We start from the raw sequence: 18,258 nt of genomic DNA on the forward strand, positions 1-18,258 counted from the left end.
ATGTTCATCACGTGTCATGGGGATGAAGAGGTGGAATGATCATTCAGGCGGCTTAACTTCTGCTCTGAAGCTTAGAGCTCAGTAGAAATGCAGGCAAGATAGAAATTAAATGATATTTTTAATTGTAAATAAATAAAATTGTACCATTTTGATCTTTGGATGTTTTATAGTTAAATGTAAAATCAGAAGGCAAATAAAGTATTACTGAAGACATGTAACATCCTCGTAGAGAGGTCTGAACTCTTTAAACTAAACGTTTCCTTGTCATGCTTCTTTTCATTGTTCATACATTGATGTACACATTTAAATCAAGCTCCCTTTTTAAAATACAGATTAGAAAAACACAGTAGGATAAAATGGATTCAGCATCTTTAAGAAATACCTTTCTGAAGTTTCTTGATTTGAAGAACCAGACCAACGATGATGGTCATGAAGAAAACACTCAGGCCACCCAGAACCACAGCCAGCAGCTTCGTTTCTACATCAAGCTTTTCTATAACGACATGCATTAATCCAGAGTTAATGGTGGACTGAGATGTGGATAACTAGTGGTTATAATGAAAGAAATCTCACTTTGACAATCACTGGTGATGTCATCTAGTTCATGGGAGCCTTTTAATAAAATGGAAAAAAAGCGTCTGAGTACCAAGAAAATGATTAAAGTCAGTTAATTTCTATTGTTAATGGAAATAATAAGAACAAAGAGAATGAGATCATTTACTGTAATCTTACCTTTCACATGTAAATGTACCACACTGAGATTAACGAGTCCAGATCCATAAAATCCACAGAAATAATGTCCAGAATCAGATATTTCCACCTTTTTGATTTTGAGAAACACAGTAGAGATGTCCAAGTTCATTTCAAATGATCCATCTTTAAATCCGTCGCAGTATTCAGGTTTGCTGTGAACACTGTACATGAAAGAAATACAACTGAACTTGGTTGTGTTGACCAGTCTGTACCAGAAAAATACAGAACTTTGTTTGGACATGTTGGAACACGACAGTGAGACATCTTCACCAGGACGGACCTCCACGATCTGAGACCCAGAAACTGAGACAGAGACCCAACCTGAAACAACAGCAAACTCATTATTTATTTTCAATCAGACAAAAGAAGCTTTGAATGAACTTCTAAAAGTTGACATTGTTCTGGATTGAACATAAATGTGGTTGAGAATAATTCAGAGCTAGAACTTACTAAAGCTGCAGAGAAGTGAAGCTGTTATCAAGGTGAAGGTCTTCATGGTGTGTTGACTGCAGCAAAGTTATATCCGCTAATGAACTGTAACCCAGTCAGGATGCTTTCAGTGTTTAGAGGCGTTAAGAGGCGGAGATTCTGTTGCTTGAACTGCCACATTAGTGCTTTCAGGAAAACATGTTCCAATGCTGAATGTTGCTCTAAAATTATACTTGTTCTTATTTCACAGCTTGTCAGTTAATAAAATATAAAAGTATATTTCTAAGACGCTCAAAATGAACGTCTTGCAAAAGTTTTGCTTCTACAACTTTAAGTCAATGTTCGGATTTTATTTCATTTGGTCATTATAACTGTTATAAAGGTGGAAAATGGTGTGTTTTAATATTAAGTATGAATTGAGACCAATACAAGGGTAAAATTTCTATACATTTTGTCTATCAACCTTCAGGAACTTTATCCCATATCTCGTTTAAATCATCTCCTACAGATGTCATTGGTCCTGTTGGTGTACCACAGTGGACAATGTTAGTTTGCAGCACCTTCCCTGGTCAGTAAACCAGTTAACCTGTTTTCCGGGTTTAAACTGGTCCTTTCAGCTGTTCCTATACAGTTCTCTCATGGACTGTTTCTCAATATGTGTACTTGTGTACCCGTGTTCTTGTGTACTTGTGAAACTTCATCAGTTGAGGCCCCAGTACTGTTCCATGTTAAAGAATGCATCCAAACAAGTACGCTGCAAATTCCCAGGTGTGTACTTGCTCCGCGTATTTAATCCAGAATCCATCAGAAGTGACTTGTGTGGACTTCAGGCAGCCTTTAGAAATAATGTTCTCTAATATAAACCTCTGTAAAAAAAATCTCAGCTATTCTGACCATAAACCTCATTTGTATGTGGACGAGTGAAGCAAACACATAAGTGTGTTTAACAAAATATCCTTTTTCTTGTGGACAGGGCCTAATAATTATCACCTGATTGAGTAATGTTATTCATCTATATTTACTCTCACACCATGCACAGATCTTTACAACATATTCTTCAAACTTCTGTACACAATATGACTTTTGTTCCCTGAAAAAGAGAAATTAAAGTCATGTTAACCAAACAGTGGATATAGACCAGTGTTACTAATCATCATGTGATCCTACCAATATTAGAATGCATGAGAAACTTTAGCCATTACAGAATGCTAAAGTGTAAATATAGATGTGTTTGGTAGAAAGAGCTTTACGTTCATGTGGTTTCATGGCAGAGCTAAAGGCTAATCGCTGTGGTTTCTTTTCTTTTTTTTATTTTAACTGACAAAGTTGTCATGACAGTGGAAATTTACAGGAGGGTAGCCATGTAGCTTAGCTACATTAGCATTTGCTACTTTATTGTTAGCTACATAAGCTAATACGTTCAGAAAAGGCAGCTAAGCGGCTTTCTGTTATTATTGATACATTCATTGTGTCACAATACAGTAGATTTGTCAAATAGACAAAAAATTGTTTATTAATAATAATAATAAATATTTTATGCTAATGAACAGAACAGTGGTTAAACCACTGATGTTCCTCACAAACAACACAACATTTATTACTGTCTCTGTGTGGTTCAGCCTCCATCACTTGTTTTATTGTGTTTACTTTACAAATGAATTGCTGAAAAATTCAGAGCTTCCTTTATGTTTTCCAGGAGACTTTGTGGTTCATTATTGTTCATATAAAACATCAACAAAGAGACTGAGAGTTTTTACAGCAGTTTTATTCTTATCTCCACAACAAGGACTCATGTGATGTTTGTGGTCAGTGCTGATGTCTTCCTGTAGTAAAGACTCATACAGATGATGTTTGTCATCACATGTTCTGGATTATTCTGTTATTTATTTTACATTTATGTTAAAAACAATTCTGCAACAATACAGAGGCTGAAATTAATCATTCAACAGTGGCCAGGTCAGATTTTACTGACTCTTTTCAGACTTTTCTCACTACCAGTGAAGTCCTGCTGGTTTCAGATGTGATCAGACCACACTGTGCTGTCTCTTCCTGTGCAGAGATGTAGATCTACACCTCTGCAGCCCAGAAACTATGTCTATGTGCTGGCAGTATAAATAACATGAGTCTCCACTGCTCTCTCTTCTGCAGGCCTCCTCCTTCGTATAGTTTCTGAGAGGAACATCAGGTCTGCAGGGTCCAGGTCTGCAGGGTTCAGAGTCTGAAAATAAAGTATTTAGAATCAGGAACTGGGAGCAGAACAGAGTCTGATCTGACTACATCCCTGTTCATGAATTCCTCATAATGTATGGGAGGCAGAAATGAGTAAAACCTCAGAAAAGTTGAGTGAAGGTCTGTGATGAGCTGGTTGTTTTATACGAACTACGACCGATCGACCTCCCCATCTGTTAGTGGACAGCTCAGATTCTTTCCACACAGGATGAAAACAACTTTTATCACATTTACAACTTAATAACTACTACTGGCACAGAAGATGGGATTATGATTCATGCCACAGTTATTGCATAAAAAAAGAGAATTTACCTTTTTTCTCTCTGGACTTGGTTTTTCTTCTGCATCTAATCAAAACATTAGAAGTCAGATAAGTTGAGGGTTTATTGGTAAAAAGTTGTTGCATATACAATCTAATTTAACGTAAGCTCTGGTTCTTGAAAAAAAATACCTTTCTGAAGTTTCTTGTTTTGAAGAACCAGACCAATGATGATGGTCATGAAGAAAACAGTCAGACCAGCCAGAATCCCACCCAGCAGCTTCGTTTCTACATCAAGCTTTTCTATGACAACATGCATTAATCCAGAGTTAATGGTGGGCTGAGATGTGGATAACTAGTGGTTATAATGAAAGAAATCTCACTTTGACAATCACTGGTGATGTCATCTAGTTCATGGGAGCCTTTTAATAAAATGGAAAAAAAGCGTCTGAGTACCAAGAAAATGATTAAAGTCAGTTAATTTCTATTGTTAATGGAAATAATAAGAACAAAGAGAATGAGATCATTTACTGTAATCTTACCTTTCACATGTAAATGTACCACACTGAGATTAACGAGTCCAGATCCATAAAATCCACAGAAATAATGTCCAGAATCAGATATTTCCACCTTTTTGATTTTGAGAAACACAGTAGAGATGTCCAAGTTCATTTCAAATGATCCATCTTTAAATCCATCGCAGTATTCAGGTTTGCTGTGAACACTGTACATGAAAGAAATACAACTGAACTTGGTTGTGTTGACCAGTCTGTACCAGAAAAATACCGAACTTTGTTTGGACATGTTGGAGCACGACAGTGAGACATCTTCACCAGGACGGACCTCCACGATCTGAGACCCAGAAACTGAGACAGAGACCCAACCTGAAACAAAAGCAAACTTATTATTTATTTTCAATCAGACAAAAGAAGCTTTGAATGAACTTTTAATAGCTGACATAGTTCTGGATTGAACATAAATATGGTTGAGAATAATTCAGAGCTAGAACTTACTAAAGCTGCAGAGAAGTGAAGCTGTTATCAAGGTGAAGGTCTTCATGGTGTGTTGACTGCAGCAAAGTGATGTCCGCTAATGAACTGTAACCCAGTCAGGATGCTTTCAGGGTTTAGAGGCGTTAAGAGGCGGAGATTCTGTTGCTTGAACTGCCACATTAGTGCTTTCAGGAAAACATGTTCCAATGCTGAATCTTGCTGTAAAATTATACTTTCACAGCTTGTTATTTAATAAAATATTAAAGTATATTTCTAAGATGCTCAAAATGACTGTCTTCAGATCAGATCAGATCAGATCAGAAATACTTTATTAATCCCTTGCAGGGAAATTCATGTTTTCAGTACAACCCATCCAAGACTAGACAAAACAACATATAACACAACAGGAACAGGCAGACTGACGGAGCAGCCGTTTCTACAGCGCTCTTTGACTTAGATATAGGTGAAAGGTAACATTAGGGGAGTAAGATGAAGCTGGAGAGGATAAAAAAGGCATCTCCACACTGGGCCTAAGGGCCCATTATTGAGATACAAAAACACTCCTCAGTACATAAAGAACAAAACTCATACAATCACAACATCAGAAACACGTGGAGGGTGGGGGGGGGGGCCTCCCATCACAGCAAGTCCGGACGCAGCTGACACGAGCGCAGTCCAGTCGACCCGCCGCCAGGGAGTGGAAGGAGCGGGGTAAGGAGCAGCCCAGGCAGTGCATCACGGGGGAATGTATCTGTAGTTGTGTACTTGAGTGTGGTGCATGTATGTGTGTGCGTAGTAGTGGGCATATGAACTTTGTCCCAGTTCTCCCTCACAGTCTCTGCCACCTGATGATAGTGGGGCATCCCACATTTGGGACATTTTTTTATGTTTGACTGAAACTTGGCAGCAGCCAAATGACTACACTTGCCTAAATGGAGCTAACCCGCCTGGGTTTGTTTACTATTGCAAACCACGTGACTCCGGCCGTGGAGGTGGTCTCGCGCTGTTTGCCCGTGAGAAGTGGAGAGTCTCACAGGTCTCTGCCCCTTCCGCTCCCTCGTTTGAATCAATGGTCCTACTGCTGCCTGGTCCTGTTCCAACCTTCATCGCTACAGTTTACCGTCCACCCAAGCCCAATAAGGACTTTTTAAATGACTTCTCTGCATTTCTGGCTGATCTCTCCTCACGATCGCCCAACATAATAATTCTTGGAGATTTTAACATCCATATGGACAATGTAAATAATATTCTCACCAGGGATTTTATGTCTTGTCTTAACAGTTTTGGTCTCCAGCAGTTTATTACTGCTCCAACTCATTCAAAAGGTCATATTCTTGACTTAGTTTGCTGTTCAGGTTTAATTCCCACTGGTTGCAAAACTGATGTGCTCCCCTTCTCTGACCATATGATCATTTCTTTTTCTGTCAGTCTGGTTCTTGCAAAAAACAAGCGCTCACGTGACATATCCTTCCGTAACATTAAGGACATTAACTTGGACACTCTCTCTACTGCCATTAACGCTCTACCCCACCCTGACAGTTTCTCTAGCCCTGATGATCTTGTCTCACATTACAATAACAGTCTTCAGAATCTGCTCAATAACTTGGCCCCTCTAAAAACTAGATCAGTCACTTTCAACTGCTCTTCACCCTGGTTTACCCCTGCTCTCAGAAAACTCAAAACCAAAGGACGTCAACTGGAGCGACTCTACAGGAAAACTGGTTTAACTATCCACCAGGAAATGTATCAAAACCACATCACTTACTATAGGGACTGCTGCAAACTTGCCAAATCCACCTATTATTCTAGTTTAATTAATTCTAATGAAGGTAACACAAAGGCTCTATTTTCTCTCTTGAACAAAATTACACAACCTCCTGACTCCCTTCCACCTCACATGGCCTCATCTGCTTTCTGTAACAGTCTAATCTCATTCTTCACATCCAAAATCCAGAATATTCATCAACATCTCGCTCCAAATGTTTCTTATAATCCTTCTCCATTACCTCCCCTTCTGCCTCCTTCCATCTCTCTTTCTGCATTTACTCTCCCCCCTATCACTGCCATCACTGAATTAATAAGGAAATCAAAATCATCCACCTGTCGACTAGACCCCATCCCAACCTTCCTAGTAAAAGCATCTGCTTCCTCACTAGCGCCGCTCATTACTTGCATCATACACTCCTCCCTCACCACTGGTCTGGTCCCCCCATTGTTAAAAACTGCTGCCATCACCCCAATACTTAAAAAACCCGGCTTGGACCCTAACAACCTTAATAACTTTCGTCCCATCTCCAATCTGCCGTTTATTTCAAAACTACTGGAAAAAATAGTTTCCTCACAACTCCGAGCCCATCTATCCATTAACAATCTATATGAAGAATTTCAATCTGGTTTCCGTCCACTCCACAGCACTGAAACAGCATTACTAAAAGTCACCAATGATCTCCTTCTAGCAGCTGACTCTGGTTTATTATCCATTCTTATCCTTCTCGATCTGAGTTCGGCCTTCGATACTATTTCCCACTCCATCCTTCTGACTAGACTCTCCTCTATTGGCATTACCCACACCCCTCTTAACTGGTTCAAATCATACCTTTCTGGCCGCACTCAGTTCGTACAGCTGAAATCATCCCATTCCCAGTCACTCCCAGTCACCACAGGTGTGCCCCAGGGCTCAGTCCTGGGGCCCCTGTTGTTCATCATCTACCTCCTCCCCCTCGGTTATATTTTTAGAAAACACCACATACATTTCCATTGTTATGCGGATGACACCCAGCTCTATCTCTCCACAAAGCCAAACTCCACTCTCCCACCTACCTCACTCACAGATTGTCTTCATGACATTAAGTCCTGGTTCACTTCAAACTTTCTCAAATTAAACAGTAGTAAAACCGAAATGTTACTAGTTGGCACCAAATCCACCCTCTCTAAATCTGATAGTTTCTGCATTCCCATTGATGACTCTTCCATCTCTCCCTCCCCTCAGGTAAAGAGTCTGGGTGTCATCCTCGACAGCACTCTTTCTTTCACATCACACATTAATAACATAACACGGTCCGCATACTTCCATCTCCGCAATATCAACCGCCTACGCCCTTCTCTCACCCCTCACACCACCGCCATACTTGTACACAGCCTGGTCACATCACGCTTGGATTACTGCAACTCCCTTCTGTTTGGTCTTCCCCAGAAATCAATTCATAAACTTCAGCTGGTACAGAATGCAGCAGCCAGAATCATCACTAGAACCCCATCCATCCATCATATCACCCCCATCTTACAGCAGCTCCACTGGCTCCCCATCACCCATCGCATTCACTATAAAATTTTGCTGTTAACCTTTAAGGCCATACACAACCTCGCCCCTCCATATTTTTCTGATCTCCTCCGTGTTGTCAAACCAGTCCGTTCCCTCAGATCCACCTCTGCAATTCACCTCATCTTCACCCCCGCTCGCCTTGTCACCATGGGGAGTAGAGCTTTCAGCTGCTCTGCTCCTCATCTGTGGAACTCACTCCCCCCTGACCTCCGCAACTCTGATTCTATTCATCTGTTCAAATCCAAATTGAAAACACATCTGTTTAAACTGGCTTACTCATTATAATATGTACATTGTTGCAATCACTGTTTTATGTTTTTCTTGTATTTTATTTGGATTTATTCATTGTTGTGTTTTTATTGTACGGTGACCTTGAGTGTGAGAAAGGCGCCTTTATAAATAAAATGTATTATTATTATTATTATTATTATCCTTGAGGGCTGATCCAGGTTGAAGTCCATCGCCCGTGAAGAGGGTGAGGGGAGGGTGGGGGACTGAGCGTCCATCAACAAAACATTCCAGGGAGCTTTCAACCAGCCATTCAAGGCCAGCACAGGGAGCCAAATTTGATAACAGCATTTGTTTTGGTTCAGGCCAGAGCTGTTTCGTCTGCCTTGAGTCTCTACAGTGGTCCCACTGGCGACTCCAATCATCCGAATTTTGGGTCAATTTCCATCCAGCCGAGCTGACAACTTCTCCAAGTTGGTGACCACCTCACGTACAAGCCCAGAAATCGCAACCAGTTTGCCATCCAGAACTGGAATAGCCTCCAGTTTACGATTCAGCTCCTGTACCGCCACAGCCTGATTGTTCGTAGCTCGGCACACACCAGCACAGAAATCCGGCAGCTTGCCAGTGACTGCCGACAGTGTCCGAATTTTGCGATATGCCAGGAAACCGCCCGCTCCAAACAGCAGAAACCCAGTTATCATGAATCCGAATGTATAGATGTCCTCAGCGTCCTCGACAGAAAGAATCGACAGACACATGACTTTCCACACTCCCCAGGAATCCATCACATATCCAGCCGAAAACGTTCCGCCAGGGCAAGCAGGCTCCCCTACGCCTGTTTTCCGGTTCGAATAAATTTGGTCGATTGCATTTAGGGACCAACTGATCAGATCCATATCTCAAGATTTAAGTTTTGGAAGGAGATGCAGAGAGAGGCTCAGATAGACGACAGGACAGTAGCAGCAGGGCAGAGTGGGAGAGGGAGGGAGAAGAAAAAGCGTCTGCCTCGGTTGAGAGCCGGAAATGGACTTGCAAAAGTTTTGCTTCTACAACTTTGAGTCAATGTTCAGATTTTGTGTCATTTGGTTAACACAACTATATATATTATATATATATATATATATATATATATATATATATATATATATATATATATATATATATATATATATATTATATATATTGTAAAGGTGGAAAATTGTGTGTTTTAATATTAATTATGAATGAAGACCAGATGAGAGAAAATTTTCCATAAATTTTGTCCATCTACTTTCAATGACTATTTCCTCATTTCTCATTTAAATCATCTCCTGTAGGTCATTGGTCCTGTTGGTGTACCACAGTGGAAAATGTTAGTTTCCAGCTCCTTCCCTGGTCAGTAAACCAGTTAACCTGTTTTCCAGGTTTAAATTGGACCTTTCAGCTGTTCTTATACAGTTCCCTCATGAACCTTTTCTCAATATGCGTACTTGAGGCCCCAGTACTGTTCCATTTTAAAGAACGCATCTAGACAAGTACGCCGCAAATTCCCAGATGTGTACTTGCTCCGCCCATTTAATCCAGGATCCATCCATCCATAATAACTATCACCTGATGGAGTAATGTTACTAATCTTTATTTACTCTCAAATCAGGAACAGATTTTTACAACAGATTTTTCAAACATCTGTACACAATATGATTTTTGTTCCCTGAGTATCAGAAGAACTAAAACAGTGGATGTAGACCACTGTTATCAATAGTTATGTAACTCTGTCAGTATTTCTGCTTGACACTTGGCTGAGAACTACTCCAGTGATAGTTGAAGATCATGTCCCAATGAGGCAAACAGGACTATATCATCTGCATAAAGCAGAGATCCAATCCTGAGTCCACCAGACTGGACCCCTACAATGTTGCACAGAGAAATTCTGTCCATAAAAGTTATGCACAGAATCTCTGACAAAGAGCAGCCCTGATGAAGCCCAACCTTCACTCCACAAGTTTTTGCCTCATCAACCACTAAAGCCACATTCCACCTGGCCTACCGGCACCTCTCGGCTACCTCAAGAGACCCACAGGCTACAAAGGCCTGACAGGACTCCTTCTTCAGCTTGACAGTGTCCCTCACCACCAGTGTCCTACCATCTGGTTTGGAGGTTACTACAACAATAGGCACCAACTACCTTACCTTACAGCTCAAGTGAGTTGCCTCAACAAAGATGGCACTGAATATGGCCTCTATGGACTCAATGTCCCTTGCCTCCCTCATGACCTGGTCTCATTTAACTCTGCTCCAACTCCATCCAGTAACTGGTTCTACTGGTTTACTGTAATGAAAAATGTTTGTTCCCAGCAAGCTCTTTTGCAGGTTTAATCTTTAAGAGTCCTTAACGTGGTCTTGTGGACAGACACTCCAGTATCAGCTGGGATGCTACTGAAAGTCTTGACTACAGTATGTCAGATTTTACATAAAAAAAAAATCTTTTTATTCCCTAATTATTTTCCCACAAACAGGTACATGGTCATAAAGGGCCTGTAGGTGGTAAAATCTAAATTAAACATGAAAGTACAAGAAAACATCATTCTGAGCATGCTCAGTTGGCTGATTCTCTAATAAACTGTGTAAAATATAGTTTTGTATCTAAAATCAACAAGACTTGTAAGGACATTTGGTTTGTTATGTCATGTTGGTATTTACCTAAATAAGTTGTCCAGAATTCTTCTATTAATTAACAACATATTTATAATTCATTAAATATTAGTTAAATACTGATTCGAAGAAACTTATGTTTCTTGTAGACATGACCTGATATTTATCACTTTATGAAGGAATGCTGTTTATCTATGTTCATTCTCAAACCAGAAACAGATCAGTACAATACATTCCTCAAACATTTGTAAAGAATACAACATTTGCTCACTGAGTAACAGAAAATAAAATCATATAAACTAAACAGTGGACATAAACCACTGTTAGCACTGATCATGTGACTGTACCAGTAAATGAATGCATGAGTCTCTTTAGCCATTAGAGAACGAAAGTGTAAATATAGATGTATGAAAACAGCTTCTGTTGCATGTGGTTTTATTGCAGAAGTAAAGGCTACTCTCTGTAGCTTTTTTCTTTTTTGTTTCATCTGATACCACAGTGGAAAATTACAGAAGGAGGGGCATCATGTCACCTAGCAACATGTGTCTGTAGCCATGTTCTGGGAAGAAATCTACGCTTCTGTAGTTTTCATCCATGCATCAAATTAAGGGAAATAAGCTGAAAATATTAATAATATCAGTTGAAAATTTTAAAGACTTTTTATACTAACCATAAACAGACGCATACCTCAAACCACACTGATGTTAGGACAAAAAACACAACAGACACCAGGTGACTGAGCAGCTAGCCAGTTGGGCAGAGTTTGCACTCCATTTATTCCCTTATTGTGTGAAGAACCATATTTACACACCTCACTGGACATACATGGACTAGCTTCTACATGCTAGTCCATGAAATCACCACACTGAGCTTCCACACCAGTCATCAAACATCAGGCTACATCCCAGCTACTTCCCTGAGATCTGATGGAAATTATTTATAAACTGTTAGTGCTAACCACCTACTACTGAATAACTTCTGTTATTTTAGAGAAAATAAAGTCTTGTACTATCCTCCATCATAACAATAACACTTTTTTTCAATGGTTGTATTTCAGGGAGTTCCAGATGAAGGGTTAAACTGGGCGATGAGCTGGGGCATCAGCTGGACGGCTTGCTCAGTGACAACACTCCTTCTAAACACAAGTGGAACAAACCAATCAAAGTGTGCTTGCAGATAAACTTAGAAGATGTTCCAACTTGATAAATAATGTTGACGTGTGACCTTTAAGTTCAGCAGATAATCGCACTTTAAAATGATTCCTCAACTTCTAACTATATTATGATTCTGTTCAGCTGCTCTAAGCAGCAGCTAAAGTTATGTCCCAGTCCATCTCCTTTATGCTACATTGTCTTGATTTGTTAAGAGACATCCAAGGATGTTGTTGCACTTTTCAGACTGCAGCCTGAAACACATGCATGCAAAATGATCACTTCATAATTAACTTTGTATTATTTTATTATCAACTTCCCTCTAAAAGATCTGTTCCTCCTTCATTTTGATAAACTCTCTTTTAAATCACTTCCCCTCCATTTCAGCAGTAAACTCTTCGTCCCCGCTCGTCATCACTCCCCCCGGGTCTAAACCCAGTGTCTCTGTGTGGTTCAGCCTCCATCACTTGTTTTTGTTTGTTTGCTTTTTCTCACTAACAGAGATGTCCTGCTAATTTTAGATGCTGTGCTGTGGTCTGAGCAGCACACCAGCTCTCTTCCTGTGCAGAGATGTATATTTCACACCTCCACCGCCCACAATGAATGTTGGAGCACAGCAGCATGATGTTGTTGCCCAGCTGGACCTCCGCTGATTAAATTTATTGTTCATCCTTTCTGGAGCAAGTCTTGACCAGTTTTGGGAAACGTCCCAGTGCATTAAACTAAACATACTGATCCCCATGGCAACTACCAGTGAAGTCCTGCTGGTTTCAGATGTGATCAGACCACACTGTGTTGTCTCTTCCTGTGCAGAGATGTAGATCTACACCTCCCCCCACCTGCAAGTCATTAGATTGTGAGTATTGGTGAGTATCACAGTCAGCGTCCCAAATCTATCTTAATATAAACTCACCAGCCACTTTATCGAATCTGACTGTGGAGACATTCTGGTCCAGACAACTGCTGCTCACTGGATATTTTCTCTTCTTCAGACCATTCTCTGTAAACCCTAGAGATAGTTGTGTGTTTAAATCCCAGTAAATACTCATACCAACAACCATGCCATGTTCAAAGTCATTTAAATTCTCTTTATCATGTCTACATGACTAAATGCTGTCATGTGATTGGCCGATTACATATTTATGTTAGTGAAGAATTGAACATGTAAGACTCATCCTCTTTATTTTAGCTTTTTATCTCTAAAGTTTAAGGCATCATGTGCATCTCAGGCTTTCCTGCTGCTTTTTTACTTATTATAAATCATAAATATGTAAATCCTGCAGCTTCAATTTGAACCTGGTCATCTTTTTAAACTTTTCTTAAAGATCTTTGACTTTAGAGGTCCGTGAAGTTTACCTCAGATGTACTGAGACCACACTGAGCTTTCTCTTCCTGTCACACACTGGTGTGTGTATTGCTCCTCCCACAGCAGACCTCTGGACTCTCTTCTTGAAAAAGTCTGACAAGCGTCAGCTCTGACTCCTCCTCCATCACACCTCTTTTTTTTTTAACTTTCCAGCACGGTAGCAGCAGAATGATGGTCTGGCTGCTGTGTTGTGCCGAACAGATTTGATTTGCTAAGAGGAGCTTTGTGGATATAAGGCTCCTATTGATAATATGATTTTTTATTTCTTTGTTTAAATTATTGTTTTATCTTATTTATTTGGTATTATTTATGTAATCTTGTTGAACCTGACTGGACTGGACGGAAAAAAGGACACTAATGAAGGGAAGTATAAAGGAAAGTGGGGAAAAAGGAAGAGGAGACAAAGATAGAGTAGATAGAGGCAACGACCTTAAATCCAACCCAACACCAAACAACCAGCTGCTACACCTGTACAGAAACACAACAGAGAATTTCCTACAACTTTTACAGGTAAATTAAGCTGACAGTCATCAGCAGGTTGAAAACGTAAAACAGTAACAAGATGTATCACAACAACAATCAAAGTACAAGAAACACACACATTAAAAACATAAATAAATTAATAAAAACACCCTAAATAATGCTAGCTAGTGTATAAAACCCACTGGATGACTCAGTAACTGTGTCAGCATGCAGAGGGTGAGGAATGAGGAGTGATCAGAGATGAGTGTGATCCTGCAAATATGACCACGTCTCCATGGAGGCTAGAGGCAGACTAGGGCGGCCCAGAGACCCGGGTGATCAGCAGCAATGCCGGAGCACAAACCCAAGCCACCTCACCATGAAGATGACCCCGGACCCACCCCGACGGTGGTAGAGGAGAGCCCCAGTCAGAGCCCCCCACTGTCCCAAGACCTCCATCATTCCCTCCTCTTGTAAATCCTCTTCCATGATGGGTCTTGTCTTTTCCAGTTGTTGCCAAGGTTCTTTTTTCTAGATTTTAGATCGGTTGCAGGACAGCATCTTTTTGTGTGTGTTGTCCTGTGCTGATATTATCAGAGCCACCACACACAGTATGTGTTATGTGTCTTGTGTTAGATGAAAAATCTCATCAGATTAAAGAAAATCCTGATGTGTGTACCAGGCCTAAGACCGTGAGGATCATGTGGGCAGAGTTAATTACCATCACACCTCTAACATGATCTTTCTGTACTCAGAAACCAGGTGGACAGATGGATGAGGAAACATTCACTTTATTTCTACCAGCGACTCTTTGACACACAAACAGAAACGTGTCAGCAGATGAATGTGAAGAAGCCTGAAGTCCACTCTGAGCTGCAGCTCCAGCTGCTTCCTGAGTCTATCTGGTGGCAGCATACACAACATGTGGCTGCAGATGTGTCTCTGATGCAGGCCTGCTGCCTCCTCTGGCTTTGGCCTGGAAACTTAGAGCTGCGTAGTTCACATCATCTGTGTCCTTGTTCTGAAAATCACAATTATTTAGTCACACAACGTCCATGAGTTTTTCAATAAATATGTAAAAAAAATGTTGATTTGTTAAATGGGAGATTAATTATATTTATATAGAGCTTTTTTAATCTGGTTGATCCCTCAAAGGGCTTTCATGTGATCACTTCTAATATATCTAATATAAAATATAGAGCAGGACAGAAGTTGTTTAAATAATTTATGTAAAAATAAAATAATATATTGATGATTCTATAGTGTTTTTTTGCATGGACACTTTTAGACACGAAGGTGACCAGAGGGTAGAAAATTCATCAACAGATTCAATGACATTAAAGAAAAAACTGGACTTTAAAAATTTGTCTAAAAAAGGAAGTTATTGTGAAAATTCAAGTCACTATTTCCAACACAGCCGAAATGAGTAAAACAAAAGAAGACTTGAGAAAACTGGACAACATGTCCTGAGGAGGGCTGAGGGTTAAAATGTGAACATTACATCAGCGTTTGGGGATTTAAAGAGTTATTATGACTATTTTCACATTACAGTAGGAAAATTCCCTAAAACTGGAATTTAAGTATAAAAACATTTTAAACGAGTTAAAATTTGCTGAATAAAAACAACTTTAAAATCAGATCGCAGTTTAGTTAAATAAAATGTTCTCACGTCACTTCTTCCTGGCTGTGCCTCCTCATTCGCAGCTATAAGACAAATAAAACATGACTGACTCCTTCAACATGGATTTATCCATCCGTTTCCATGACGATGTACTACAATATAAGCCAGTCGTACCTTTCTGAAGTCTCCAGACTCTGACGGCCAGAACAACGACTGTTACAGTGAGGAAACCAGTCAGAGCACCCAGGATCACCTTCATCATGTCTGTAGATCCATCAGCTTCTACAAAATATTTACAGTCAAACATTTAAATCTGCTCACTTCAGATGTGGTTGATACTGAAATGATGAAAGAAGGAGGAACCTTACTTTCTGAGTTCAAATCGGCTCCATCAATGGATTCATTTTCACCTGCAAATGAAACATTTTTATTCATGTTTATTTCTTAAGGTTTTGTGGCTCCTGTAACAATAACTTTGAGATATTCAGTTAATTTGATGAGGAAAAACTAAGGTTAACATATCAAACATGAACACAGTCTTACCTTGAACCATTAACTCTGCTACACTGACAATGACTATATGTCCCTTTACGTAGAATCCACAGAAATACAGACCAGAATCAGAGAAATCCACTTGTTTAATCCTCAGAAAGACAGTTGACATGTTGGCGCTCATCTCAAATTTTCCATCTTTTAATCCATCACAGAGTGAAGCTTCACCTTCAGCTCCATACATGGCAGAGATACAGCTGGGTTTGGTTCTGTTCACCACTCTGAACCACTCCGTCTGGGTTGGAGATGTAGAAATGTTGGAGCACAGCAGAGTGGCATCTTCACCCTGCTGGACCTCCACAGTCTGAGACTCACAGATCCAGCCTGAAACAAGCAGCAGAGAAAACACATTCATTCTAAGCTGATTACAGCAATTATTTCAACATTTATCTGGAAGTTAATCAGGGAAAGAACAGTTACTGCATTAAAGAGATGGTTGTATTTAATGCTGAGAACACGGCTCTTACTGTGGCTGCAGAGAAGTAAAACTGTTATTAAGATGAATTTCCTCATTCTGAGCATCACTCTGTCACATTCAGACCGCTTTATATTGAGGACGGGGTTTCATTAGGAGGGGGCGTGGTGTTCAAAGGTTCATGTTAGAGGACTCGAGGGCTACAAAACCTGTTCTCTGTAACATCTGCTCCGCCTGATGTCTCTGTTCACACAAGTGGATGTTGTTCAGGTTGATGGAAATTGTCAGATTAACCATTGCAGAATTTTCCTACAGCTTCATGTTGTGTTGCATCGTGTTTACTGAGAACAAAGTTTACCCTCACAACAGAGAAAGATGATTATTGCTTTAATTTCCTCATCTACACGTGTGACTGCTGCTTTTTCTCCAACACTGGACTGATTTAGACTTTCTGGGATTTCATATTCAAGCATGAGTTCACACTGCAGGTTACGTTCAGGCTTCACCCAACTAATGTAGTTATGAAGCATCAAAATGAATAAAACGTCGGTAGTTATATATAGTAACCATCATATCATCACAAGATATTTACCGTTATATTGAGAAGCTTAGTTGCAATGCAGCTTCCCACCACTTGGTGGGTCAGTCCCTCCTGGTTTCTTGAAAAAATGTTTTCCTAGTCTAGGGCAGGCAGTTCTGGCCATTATTAACAGTAGTTTGTCATCTGGAGTTGTTCCGTTGAGTTTTAAACATGCTGTGGTGCAGCCCTTACTTAAAAAACCTGGCCTTGATGGCAGCATGCTGGCCAATTTCAGACCTATTTCGAGGCTGCCTTTTATTTCTAAAATCTTAGAAAAAGTTGTCCACACTCAACTCAAGCTGTTTTTAGATGATCATGATGTCCTGGAGGTGTTCCAGTCTGGTTTTAAAACTCTGCAAAGCACCGAGTCAGCTTTGTTAGGAGTGTTTAACGACATCCTCTTAGCAAATGACTCTGGTGAACATAGTATTCTTATTTTATTAGATTTAACAGCAGATTTTGACACTGTGGACCACAACACTTTAGTGACTCGGTTATGCCACCTAGTGGGCATTGGTGGTACTGCATTGGAGTGGTTCAAGTCTTATGTCTCCGACAGAAGCATGAGTGTGATCTCTGGAAACTTTGAATCCAGCTCTGCTCCACTTCCTTATGGGATTCCCCAGGGGTCGATTTTAGGGCCTCTGCTCTTCTCTTTGTATTTACTGCCCCTGGGCTCAATCCTGAGAAGGCATGGCATCTCCTATCACTTTTATGCTGACGACAGTCAGATATATATATGCCCCTTAAAAAGAAACAGTCTTTCTCCCTTGCCCCTCTTCTGGCATGTCTCAAAGACATAAAAGCCTGGTTGGCCCTAAACTTTTTATTCCTTAATGAGGAAAAAACTGAAGTGATGGTGTTTGGTCCCAGTGGCCTTTGTGAACCCTGCACCATTGATTTGGGTCCTTTGGCAGGTTTTTTAAAGCCAACAGTCTCAAACTTGGGTTTTAAGATGGACAGCGACTTTAAACTGGATAGTCAAATTAGCTCTGTAGTGAAGTACAGCTTTTTCCACATCAGGCAGCTTGCTAAGCTCAAACCTTTTCTTAAAAATCAACACATTGAAACAGTAATCCATGCCTTCATTACATCTCGGCTGGATTATTGTAATGCTCTTTATTTTGGGGTTAGCCAGTCCTCCCTCGCACGTCTCCAGTTGGTGCAAAATGCAGCTGCACGCCTCCTAGCTGGAGTACGTAAGAGTGAGCACATAACCCCCATCCTGGCCTCACTTCACTGGCTGCCAGTGCACTACAGAGTTA

At 40.3% G+C, this 18,258-nt stretch overlaps 2 protein-coding genes across 3 annotated transcripts; both read right to left on the reverse strand.

The window, feature by feature from the left end:
• Positions 1-3,325: 3,325 nt before the first annotated feature.
• Positions 3,326-4,784, reverse strand: LOC121639912. Of its 2 annotated transcripts, XM_041985514.1 has the most exons (6): positions 4,684-4,784; positions 4,213-4,554; positions 4,054-4,092; positions 3,863-3,973; positions 3,724-3,758; positions 3,541-3,606 (listed from the first exon to the last, which is right to left on the reverse strand). In XM_041985514.1, the coding sequence occupies exons 1-6, from the start codon at positions 4,727-4,729 to the stop codon at positions 3,562-3,564; spliced, it is 618 nt and encodes a 205-aa protein (XP_041841448.1). In that variant the 5' UTR covers positions 4,730-4,784; the 3' UTR covers positions 3,541-3,561. The 2 variants fall into 2 exon arrangements, with proteins under 2 accessions (XP_041841447.1, XP_041841448.1); XM_041985513.1 differs by having other exon boundaries at positions 3,326-3,758.
• Positions 4,785-11,899: 7,115 nt separating this feature from the next.
• LOC121639319 lies at positions 11,900-16,511 on the reverse strand. The gene is made up of 6 exons (XM_041984481.1): positions 16,466-16,511; positions 15,990-16,322; positions 15,815-15,856; positions 15,621-15,728; positions 15,469-15,529; positions 11,900-11,981 (listed from the first exon to the last, which is right to left on the reverse strand). Exons 1-6 carry the CDS (start codon positions 16,509-16,511, stop codon positions 11,900-11,902), a joined length of 672 nt encoding a protein of 223 aa, XP_041840415.1.
• Between the last annotated feature and the right edge of the window lie 1,747 nt (positions 16,512-18,258).

This window comes from Melanotaenia boesemani, chromosome 5 (assembly GCF_017639745.1).
Source record: "Melanotaenia boesemani isolate fMelBoe1 chromosome 5, fMelBoe1.pri, whole genome shotgun sequence".
In the NCBI taxonomy this organism is placed as follows: Eukaryota; Metazoa; Chordata; class Actinopteri; order Atheriniformes; family Melanotaeniidae; genus Melanotaenia; species Melanotaenia boesemani.

Excerpts from the sequence above, each read along its gene's own strand:
- LOC121639912 (XM_041985513.1), bottom strand. The coding sequence starts at position 4,729 with ATGAAGACCTTCACCTTGATAACAGCTTCACTTCTCTGCAGCTTTA. Across the intron at positions 4,555-4,683 it reads TTCACTTCTCTGCAGCTTTA|GTTGGGTCTCTGTCTCAGTT; the intron begins GTAAGTTCTAGC and ends CTTTTGTTTCAG. Across the intron at positions 4,093-4,212 it reads GGTACATTTACATGTGAAAG|GCTCCCATGAACTAGATGAC; the intron begins GTAAGATTACAG and ends TTTTATTAAAAG.
- LOC121639319 (XM_041984481.1), bottom strand. The coding sequence starts at position 16,511 with ATGAGGAAATTCATCTTAATAACAGTTTTACTTCTCTGCAGCCACA. Across the intron at positions 16,323-16,465 it reads TTTACTTCTCTGCAGCCACA|GCTGGATCTGTGAGTCTCAG; the intron begins GTAAGAGCCGTG and ends TGCTTGTTTCAG. Across the intron at positions 15,857-15,989 it reads AGCAGAGTTAATGGTTCAAG|GTGAAAATGAATCCATTGAT; the intron begins GTAAGACTGTGT and ends TTTCATTTGCAG.